This window comes from Tachypleus tridentatus, chromosome 1, assembly GCF_004210375.1.
Source record: "Tachypleus tridentatus isolate NWPU-2018 chromosome 1, ASM421037v1, whole genome shotgun sequence".
In the NCBI taxonomy this organism is placed as follows: domain Eukaryota; kingdom Metazoa; phylum Arthropoda; class Merostomata; order Xiphosura; family Limulidae; genus Tachypleus; species Tachypleus tridentatus.
In genome coordinates this window covers 17061126-17073127 of record NC_134825.1, presented here as the reverse complement: position 1 = coordinate 17073127, position 12002 = coordinate 17061126, and the positions used below count along the sequence as shown (strand labels likewise).

Here is a 12002-nt window from a genome sequence, read left to right as displayed (position 1 = left end):
GCACGTATTAGTTTTACTGACAACAATTACTTCAACCAGTGTGTACTACTTTATGAAGTATGTTTTAATTAAGATAAACAGTAGTTCTATTAGTTTTACTGATTTCAGTTTTGGCGGTGGTTCAAATAATATACAAAGATAACTTGAAGTGATGTAATATTGTTTCTTGTTGACCTTTAAAACCTGTCATTGTAACTAGATATATCACTTCATCACCACAATATCATTCTTGGTCTCTCATTGTAACTAGATATATCACTTCATCATCACAATATCATTCTTGGTCTCTCATTGTAACTAGATATATCATCACAATATCATTCTTGGTATTAAGCTTGTTATCAAGTGAAAAACTACACAATGGGCTATCTATGCTTTTCCCACAACAGGTATGGAAAATTCAGTTTCTAGTCATGTCCTCAGACTTACCAATGAGTCACTGAAGTGCTCCAAGTATTTATGAAAAAATACTCTAAGCCTATATTTGCCACACATTTTAGAGAGATTAAACACAATAGAATATCACATGTCTAATGTATTTATTAACTTTACTCACAGTAACAATACCATTGTAATGAAGTATTTGAAACTAGTCACATTTGTCCTTTACAAATAAGAAACATCTTATACATTGTAAAATCAAATATGATTCAGTACCCAAAAATAATTGTCCACATATTCAAACAAAAGTATATCCTTGTTATGAACAGTAATGTTTATAAAACCAGACATACCATAATAATAATGTAACAACAGAACATTTGTATTTATTATAAAACCTAGAAACTAAACGTTTTCTGACATGCATGTAATAACTTCAGTGGAACTATACCACAGTAACAATACACATAATAAAGTTAAAGTGTGCTATTTTATAAAGTATGTTTAATTAAACAATGACACCATGTGGACAACTGTATGAAGTATATTTAAAGTGTGAAATTACAGGTACTACGTTATGAACTATGTTTAAACAGTGACACAACATGTACAAATTTATAGTGTATGCTTAAACAGTGATGCAAGGTAATTACTTTACAAAGTATATTTAAACACAAAACATTTATTAATTTAGCATGTTTAAATAATACTAGTTGTAGTAATGTTTGATATTGACCTGAACAAATGGATTGTAAGAAAATATCTTTGTTATGCAATAATATATAATTGTGGTTTGAAACATATTTCACTTTTACTGATTGAATACCATAAGATACATATGTAAATCATATGAAATTAGATTCTTACCTTTCACATATTGCAAAAATGTAATTCTGTTTGATAAACAAGTCTCGTTCATTGAAAATGAGTATGCTTCAGTCTGATATTGAAGTGGTTCATATCTAGCATGTGCATATTACATCCCTGTTTATCTTATCTTTGGAATAAAACTATATGAACTCAGTGGTGATCATTAAGCACATTTCATATAAAAAATGTCAGAGTGGCCCAGGGGTGAAATTAGGAATATTATGATGTGCAAACTGAGTGGTCAAAATATTTTTCTGCAGATGTTTTCATAGAAGTGTTTACAAAATTTGTTAACTTCCTCATGATAATCTACTACTTTAAATTAACCATCTGATAATGTAATATTTCCCATAACAGTTTTGATCTTCTACAAGTGATGTTCTGTTTATATTAACAGGTTTGTTTTTTTGAATTTTGTGCAAAGCTACATGAGGGCTATCTGTGCTAACCGTCCCTCCTAATTTAGCAGTGTAAGACTAGAGGGAAGGCAGCTAGTCATCACCACCCACCATCAACTCTTGGGATACTCTTTTACCAATGAATAGTGGGATTGACTGTCAGATTATAACACCCACACAGATGAAAGGGCGAGTATATTTAGTGTGATGGTGATTCGAACCTGCGACCCTCAGATTATGAATCGAACACCTTAACCCACCTGGTCATGCCAGGCCTATATGAACAGAACAAATCTAAAATATCTGAACAGTAACTGTTTAACAAGTTTGTATCAAGATACGAGAACCAGAATGTTAACAACAACAGATAAAATCTGTACAGTATCACATCACTTTCTCAGATTGAAATATTCACATACATAGAATGACATCATCTTATATTGTTAAACTTTGTGAGATGTTTTCTGTAAATTATTAAGACTTATATCTTGCTGATATCTTAAAGGCATCCATTAAACATATTTGAAAGGTTAGTACTCAACACACTGACACTTTGTCTCAGATGTCTTGTAGTTACTTAAAACTGGAATGGTGAAAGTTCGTGTTCAGAATTTACCAGTAAGAATCACAGTGAGTGAGGCAAAAAAATAACAGAATATTAGTAACACTGAGCTCTGTGAACTTGATAGTTTATTGTGTTACTTCAATACATATGTTATTGGTATTTATCAACTGAGATTTGATGAATAAAGGCTTAGACAACACAACAGCAAACACACTTGCACTTACAACTATTCTGAAAAAGTGAAACGTGTATTCATTGTTTCTATACGGATATGGTCTAATAAGCTCAGACACTTTTATTCTTACAGAAACAAGTTTTCTCTTACCTATGAACATATCCTAAATAAATACATTTTGTTCCATATTATTGTAAAGTTACAGATTTATAAATACAGATAGCTATAACATAATTTTTAAAAAAAGTACCTTTTCCTGAATAGTAACCATTACATGTTACATTTGAACAAAAATGAAAGATGCATACTTTACATTAATAGCGATATTTAGTGGAGTAGTCTTTTGGTGATACGACAAGACCTCTACCTTTTCGTGCACCTCTGTAAACAGTTTCTACAATGTCTATCATTTCTTGTTTGTCTTCCATGGCCCAGTTTATTTTATTATTGTTACCTGTTCCTAAGTCAATCATAATATGTTTGTTCCTGAAAAAGAACATAACTGTACATGGGTCGTACAGTTCGTACATTTTATTAAAGTCTGGTACTTCCGTAATGTCCACCAAGTACACAACTGCAAAGTTTTTCACCTTTTCTGCAATGCTGTAAAGTACCTCATCCATTTTCATGCATGTAGGGTCCCAGTCATGACCAAACCTTATTACCACAACACGGTCTTCTTCAGAAAGAATGGCTTGATCAACTTGCCAGCCATTGTGTAGGTGCTGGAGCATGTAAGACATTTTCTAAAGATGGTGGATATTCGTGCTTTCTGGTTTGTGTTATCAATGCTGTTCTGTTCAGTGGATATTCTTGCTTTCTGGTTTGTGTTAACAACACTCTTCTGTTCAGTGGATATTCCCACTTTTTGGTCTGTGTTAACAACACTCTTCTGTTCAGTAGATATTCCTGCTTTTTGGTCTGTGTTAACAACACTCTTCTGTTCAGTAGATATTCCCACTTTCTGGTCTGTGTTAACAATGCTGTTCTGTTCAGTAGATATTCCCACTTTTTGGTCTGTATCAATGTTTCTATTCAGGAAGAAAAAATAAAGTTGTAGTAACATTAACACTTTTTACCACTTATACCAACATAACAATTAATGAATAAACAAAACCCTACATGTAAAATAAACTAGAATGAAACTTAAGAGGTTGGATCTTTATCTGTAGATAAATTTTAAATAAAACAGTGCATTACAAAGGGAATGTAAACCATACTGCTTAGTATTTTGTTTGTTTGTTTTGGAATATCATGCAAAGCTACATGAAGGCTGTCTGCACTAGCCATCCCTAATTTTACAGTGTATGACTAGAGGGAAGGCAGCTAGTTATCACCAACCACCGCCAACTGTTGGGCTACTCTTTTTACCAATGAATAGTGGGATTGACCATCACATTATAATGTCCCCATGGCTGAAAGGGCGAGCATGTTTGGTGTGACAGGGATTCGAACCTGCGATTCTCGGATCACAAGTTGAATGCCTTAACTCACGTGGCCTACTGCTCAGTAACAGAAACTATATGTACAATTATATTTCAGCTTAGACAAAAAGAAATATATATATATTGTATCACAGTTTGGACATTATTTCCTGATATTTAGGTAATAATGAATGTATAGCTTATTTTCCAAAAATATTATATTTACATCATACCTAGTATGCCGTTCCTAACTTTGTTATTATGTTTGATTACCACATTAAACTACTCAACAGGGTATATATTATTCAGGATTTGAAAATGGCTGTCCAAAGATTTTTAAAGTGTAGGATAAAAGTTTGGATACTCTCAGATATTCCACTATAATTGTGATAGGAAGTTTCTTCAGTTGTTCCTTTAAGTTTTTTAATTTGTATGTTAAAATTACATTGTGTTAGAAAGCTACGCGTATTTTGTCAAATGAGAAAAATCATGCAAGCTAAATTAGCTTCAGTGAGTATAGTTGGCAACAGCACAGTATTGTCACAGCTCAAATCCTTATTTATTGAGTATTAATTGATTATATTAAAACAGTGCACATAAATAAATGAACTTCTAATTTATTTAACAGAAACTGTATGATTACACATAAAGGATCTAAATCAAAACTACTGTTATCAAATATACTGATAACATTCCATTTTAAAAAATGTGCGTGCAGGATAACTGACAAATCTTTGACACTTTTTGCCACGTTTTTTATGATCTACAGCTAAAAATAGTGAATGCTATAACCAGCAAAATAAAGAATCTAAAAACATTTCTTCATAAATATCAATCTAGTTGAAACTGAGTGGATACATAAGATTGGCCTTTCTTATTTAAGGAGGTGAAAAATTGGAATTATAAAATAAAAAGAAGTATTTCTTGACATTGTTTTAGTTTTATTAAACTTGTCCCCAAATTAACCATATCTGTTCATAAAAATGATCATTAATACGCAAGTCATAAAATTTGTATGTTATATTAAAATATGGTACTCCCTTAATGTCCCCCAAATATGTGACTGCAATGTTTTTCACTTTACTTTTACAATGCTAAAAAACACTCAATCCACTTTCACATGTGGCGTGCCAGCCATGGGAAACCCGATTACCACAAAATGATGATCTGAAAGAATGGCTTGTCAACATGACAACCACTGAAGATTCTGACACAGATTTCCAGTTTACTATATGTATATATCACCTGGATATAGTGTACTGATTCTAAGTATTTCCTGCTGAGTATGCAATATGCCTTGTTATTAGCTCTGGTATACAAACTTTCCTCTACCAAAACATTGTGACCTAGGATTACTTCATTCAAACCTGGGAAGGCCAGTAGATATCACACTGTCTACATATAACTCAATACACTTCTTTAAGTACTAATAACTTGTAGTACATCAATCTGCTGAAAAGTCATGTGCATGTGGGTTCTTACCCTTTGAATAGAATTATTTTATCAACTGTAATATCCTGATTATGGCATTCATCTGGGAGATAATGGAGTAGAAAGCCACCCATGGAGTAAAGCTTTTAACTTTAATTATCTTTAAGATACATTTATCATACTTTAACACTAATTCCATGGGTCAAATCACACCCAAAAGTCTTGATTAATTAACACACTATACAGAATAGAATGACTTTTACAGATGTTTTAGACACCTTGGTCCATTTCAACAGCCTCCAAATTGTAAGAATAGTATGTTTTTAAATTTCATTTTGATAAACATATAAATCATAAAAAAACAGTAAAGATAAATAAAAATTAATAATTTAAAAACCTGTACACTAACACTGTAACAAAATTAAACAAACAAGGCTAGAGATACTGTAGATGTTATTTATTCAAACTACAAACCTCTAACTGGGCTCCATGATGTCACTTTTGGAGGAGTCAAAACTGGGATTTGTAGTTGGAGTAAATAACATATACATCTTTAGCTTTGTTTAATTTTGTACAAATATTAATTTGTAGGGTTTTAAATTCCTGTTTTTTTCTATTTGTCATGTTCACTGCTTTTTCTTTATGCTCGACTATGGACAAAAGATTGCTTGATATGGTGGCTAACTTTATACATTATAAAGATGATAAACATGGTAGTTAGATGATACTGTGGTTCATGAGAATGTATATATGACTAATAATAAATGTGAATTCATACATCCACCTGTTTCATGGAAAAAGGTACATTACTTTGTGTGTAATGACAAGAGAATTTAGATTGTACCTCATATATTTCCCAATTTTGCTGATAAGAAAGTGTGAATTATTTACCTCCACATAACAAATAACTGAAAATCCATTATATTTCTATGGACATGAATGGAATATTTTTTGTAATAATGTGGCTAAAATAACAAAAAAAAATTGAGGGAGTGTTTTCCATAAGAGATTTAGGTTTACTTGAAGATTTAAGTTTTTCTTGGCTAATTTTGAGCAGAGATAAAATAAATAAATAATAAAAATGAAAGTAAAAATTTGAAGCTTTCACTGGGCAGTCTGCATTTATTATAAAAGGATTGATTTATTATTTATAATAAGTTATATATTTTTAATAGTTGTTCAAATACAGCAACTCATCTTGGATTTTATTAAACTGTCTCACTCTTGTCAAGATCTTGGATGCTAAGGGCTACTCTTACCTTCTCTTAATTTCTCCTAGTTCTAAGGACTATTTTAATTAATGCTATTTTTTATACTATTGCAAATGGGTAACTACAGTTGAGCTTTATAGCTGTCTTGCAAGAAACCCTTGTGAGAATATACATCTAGGAACTGTTCATATGTCAAATAACAGCAATTACAGTTTGTCAGAAAGAAAACTCATCAAATGTGTGTCTGTATTTATACTTCACTCAGACTCAAACGTCAATTTTTTTCAGGGTTCTTAACAGCTCCTAAATCTTTGGAATATTTAAAATACCAAATTTAAGCTCTTGAAAATTTGTTGAATATTAGTATTTGGTTTTAACATTAAGCACTATAAACAAACATTATGTGCCACACAGCTAGATTGGAGAAACTATAAAAACATCAAGACACTACTGTAATCTCTACATTCTCACACTCAATTACACAACCACCTTTAAACATGTGGTCAGCTATCAGTCAGTTACCTCTTTCTTTCTTTGTGAACCTGACGATGACTTAAGAAGGTCAAAACATTGTTCGCTGTTCAACATAGAGCTTTCTCTACCCATACCAGCCAGTTTTATATATATATATAATTCAGTACTATCTAATCATAGATAAGCAATTGTGGTATGTAATGTAGGCATGCCATATATATTTGACCAGTTTTTATGACTAAAGGAATTTTTTTATATTTTTCAGATAGTTTCTATCTGTTCCAAAAAATAACAATAAACAGTCACTAAAACTAAATAATGAAAGTTTATTTTAATTAATTAAAATATAAAACTTCTTTGCATAAAGTTAATCACTAGGGTTCCAGTATTATGAAGGATTACTGAATTTTATATATACTGTTGTTGCAGTTTTCCAACACAAAGTAATGAGTTACAATAACTGAAGGAAACATGTCATTAAACAAGTTATACCCCGCTGTTTCCTTAAACTTATTTTATTAACATGTCCCTCAAGAGCCAATTTGTTGAATATTAAAAGTTTTAGATGTCTTTTTCCAGACAAGTTTTAATTTGTTAACTAATACATTTTAAAATGAAATACAGCATTCTTTAAGTCTGCATACTAGCTGGTACTAAGCTCTACCCACTGGAAGTATATTTAGTATATATATTAAGATACTAGTTGGTACTAAGGTCTACCCACTGGAAGTATATTCAGTATATATACTCTTCAAAAAAAGAAACGCAAAAGGCAAAATTTGAGACAACTTGTTAACAAGTTTATTCCGGGTAGTTCTGTATGACATGTGTGAAACTTTGCACATTCACTGCTGAACATCCAAAGTCTGCAAAGGCGAAGTCCACGCTCACTAGTTGACGTTTAACGTCACTCAACGTCAATAACGAGTATGTCCCCCGTGAGCATCAATAACTGCTTGGCATCTCCTGCCCATGGAAGTGATGAGATGATGAATCACATCCTGTGGAATGGCTGTCCACTCAGCCTGCAAAGCTGCTGCAAGCTGAGGTAGAGTCTGCGGTTGAGGTTGTTGCCATCGCAGACGTCGGTCCAACTCGTCCCAAAGATGTTCGATGGGGTTTAAATCTGGTGATCTGGAGGACCAGGGAAGAACGTTGATGTTGTGGTGTCTCAAGAAGACTGTGGTGAGTCGGGCTGTGTGAGGACGGGCGTTGTCATGTTGAAAAACGTCGTTGACAGTTGTGTACGGTCTGATCGGAAATCCTACGCAGCCCTGGTATGGTTGAGGCAGTAGACGTCGCAGTGGTGGTCCTATCCTGAAGGTGGCATAACCGGATGTAGCGATCTTGTGCGGGCGTGGTCACACGAGGTCTGACAGATCGTGGATGGTCACGAGGTGATCCATGTCGTTGGTGACGATTCCATAGCCTTGTGATGATGCTTGGGTGGACATTCACAGCTCTGGCAACATCTGATAGAGATTCGCCTGCTTCCAAGCGACCAATGGCATTGTTGCATTATGCTTCAGTCAGTCTTGGCGTAACTGTATTGCGTGTCGGTGGCTTAACACTGAGCTATGGAAACCGAGAACCTGTCACTTTTATAGGGATTTTGCACACGTTGCACTTGCAGAACATGCAGATCTCTCAAACAAATTTATTGGACTCGCATTCCTTTTGGCGAAAAATCCGATGTTTTCCTTCGTTTTCAAAGTGCACAACTTTTATTGTCATTTTGGTCTGACAATCAGTGCCTTAACACGTGTAACATCACATACTCTGAGCTTATAACGTTATTACATATATTTCTCTTTAAAATAACAAAAATATCCCTTTTGCATTTCTTGTTTTGAAGAGTATATATTAACATACTAGTTAGTACTAAGGTCTACCCACTGGAAGTATATTCAGTATATATATTAACATACTAGTTGGTACTAAGGTCTACCCACTGGAAGTATATTCAGTATATATATTAACATACTAGCTGGTACTAAGGTCTACCCACTGGAAGTATATTCAGTATATATATTAACATACTAGTTGGTACTAAGGTCTACCCACTGGAAGTATATTCAGTATATATATTAACATACTAGCTGGTACTAAGGTCTACCCACTGGAAGTATATTCAGTATATATATTAACATACTAGCTGGTACTAAGGTCTACCCACTGGAAGTATATTCAGTATATATATTTACATACTAGCTGGTGCTAAGGTCTACCCACTGCAAGTATATTCAGTATATATATTTACATACTAGCTGGTGCTAAGGTCTACCCACTGCAAGTATATTCAGTATATATATTAACATACTAGCTGGTACTAAGGTCTACCCACTGGAAGTATATTCAGTATATATATTAATAAAGCCACATTCTCAGCATCATTAATTAAACAACTGCCAACCTTTTATGTTCCTGCTACAACCTTCGTATGTTTAGCTTTTAAGTGAAATATAAACAATTTCACCTGCAATTTTGTAAGGAAAGTTGAAGCATTGGCATTAGGATGAACAAACAGGAAGACTTTGAAAGTAGCTACAGGCATAATATTGTACTCGGCTCACTGCACAGCATCTACCAAGGTGGTTCCTGTGTGTGTCATTTACAGACTTCCATACTTCCTGTGCTTGGCTGTAAATCCTGTGATGCACTGACACATTTCAATCGTCTTACACTTTCAACTAACTTTATGCATCCCCAGCAATAACAGTGTGAGAAATGCCTTCATTCTAGACAATTAAAATGTGAAAAACACCTTCAGTTCACATTAATAATAACCAGGTTGGGTAGAGTTCCCTCAACAACAATGTCCACCATTGGTTATAAGATTTATATATGTTTTTAAGCTTTAATTTTCAATAACCCATGAAGGTTATTTTGTGCATAGGGATTTAGGGTTGATATAAATTTCATAACCCTAAATAAACAAGTGTCACAACACTTTAGGGAATACCATTTAGCAGGATATTATATATTTAATGTCACAGTTAAGAACTATTTGCTTCTACCCTACATTACTGATCTGATAATTTATGGTAAAGTGAATAACAAGTACAATGTACACAGATACAGAACTTATTTAAATACAATACACAAACTGTACAATGGATAAAAGTATTTTCATTCTTCACTTGAAAATCATCTTGCATTTTGACTTGTCAGTTTGGTTTGTTTTGAATTGCACACAAAGCTACTTGAGGGCTATCTGCACTAGCTGTCCCTAACTTAGCAGTATAAAACTAGAGGGAAGGCAACTAGTCATCACCACTCACTGCCAACTCTTGGGCTACTCTTTTACCAACAAATAGTGGGACTGATCATAACATTATAATGCTCCCACAATTGAAAGGGCAAGCATGTTAGGTGTGATGGGGATTTGAACTCGTGACCCTCAGATTACAAGTTGAGTGCCTTAACCACCTGGCCATCCCGAGTCCTGACTTGTCAGATTTAAGACTAATATCATCAATACAGACATATCTTACACGCAAATACATTTGTAAAACACCAAATATTTTGTGCACAACAAACCTGTACATTTTACTAAGAGTTTGCTATATTTCATGCAGATAGATGTTGTAAATTTATAATTAAGAGCATTCCTTCTCCAATACAAAGGTTGTCTAATCAATGTTTCATTTCATGACATTATCTAATCCTAGTTAAACCAGTATAAAATTAACAACATTAATTACCAAGTTATTTTTTAGACGTGATGTGTGTATATTTACAATATAATTTACAGATTACACTCAAGTTGAACAACCAACCGCCAAGGCCACATGGCTCCGTACTGCAATTAGTATCCTCAGAATAAGCTAAATTTAAGGTTAACATATTGTCTAATATTACTTTTTAAAACTAAAAAAACCTGCAAGTACTAATAACAACAAGTACACCGGATACCCTAACAGCAATACTGTAGTAACACATCCATCCAATATACCAAAACCTTTTATCTGGCAAACCACGTTTCTCTCAACTTTAACGTTTAATCGAAAAGTTAAGGAATTTAGCTCACATACTTTAACATATATTTCGATTTGAAAATCTGGAAATTAAATTGTATTATACCTATATTCATACCGTAATAAATTATTTTGATATTGACTTCCAATGTTGGTTAGAATATAACTTTTTAATTCATATTACGTTCAAGGTTCAAACACATACTGGAAAAAAAAAAAAAAAAAGACAAAACTTTACTGAACATCTAGCGGAGTAATTACGTTATTCTCGTATTGTTAAATTCAAAGGCATCAAGCGAATAAAATTATTTGAGGTTATTTTTGTTGCTCTGTAATTGAGGGTTAGAATAAAAAACAACTCACATAATATAAACTTAAAATAGAAACAACGTAATATTGTACCTTTTTTTCATTTATTTAAACATTTGTATTACTGTTTGGTAATTAGTTAAAGATAGTCTTACGCTACGAAATGAATATTTAGCTGTCTGGAATTTTCTTGGAAGCTTAGAATAATACTTGCCTATTTGTGTTTAAGCGCAAAATTACCCAAAAATTTACCAGTGTTATGACATCCTCCTGCCCACACGGATATTGAAACTCGAATTTTTAAATTATAACTTTGTTACCACTTGGTTCAGTATTTTTCAGTATGCTGACTTGATTTGTTTTGAATTTCACGCAAAGCTACTCGAGGGCTATTTGCGTTAGCCGTCCATAATTTAGCTAGCAGTGTAAAATTAGAGGGAAGGCAGCTGGTCATCACCACCCACTGCCAACTCTTGAGCTACTCTTCTACCAACGAATAGTGAGATTGACCGTCACATGCCCCTACAAATTTTCAGCCGAGCATGTGTGGTGTGACGGAGATTCAAGCCCACGACCCTCCGATTACGAGTTGAGTGCCTTAACCACTTGGACATGCCAGGCCTGCGGGCTTAGCTTTTGATTTCAGCTATTAATATGGGTTTAGCTCTATCAATGTGAGAAATTTGATTAGAATTTAACTAGATTATTAGCGGTGAATGTGATCATAAACAAAAATTTTTTCGAGCCAAAGAAACTATAATTTAGTGGTATAAAAGTTTCTTGAGAA

General features: G+C 33.3%; 1 protein-coding gene across 2 annotated transcripts; it reads right to left on the bottom strand.

Moving 5' to 3' along the window:
* Nucleotides 1-525: 525 nt before the first annotated feature.
* Dim1 (thioredoxin-like protein Dim1) lies at nt 526-11138 on the bottom strand. Of its 2 annotated transcripts, none has more exons than XM_076487744.1 (2): nt 11025-11138; nt 526-3420 (listed from the first exon to the last, which is right to left on the bottom strand). In XM_076487744.1, the coding sequence occupies exon 2, from the start codon at nt 3130-3132 to the stop codon at nt 2704-2706; it is 429 nt and encodes a 142-aa protein (XP_076343859.1). In that variant the 5' UTR covers nt 3133-3420; nt 11025-11138; the 3' UTR covers nt 526-2703. The 2 variants fall into 2 exon arrangements, with proteins under 2 accessions (XP_076343859.1, XP_076343870.1); XM_076487755.1 differs by having other exon boundaries at nt 11013-11111.
* Nucleotides 11139-12002: the final 864 nt, after the last annotated feature.

What these genes read in the sequence shown, in the direction of transcription:
- Dim1 (XM_076487744.1), bottom strand. Translation starts at nt 3,132, where the DNA reads ATGTCTTACATGCTCCAGCACCTACACAATGGCTGGCAAGTTGATCAA.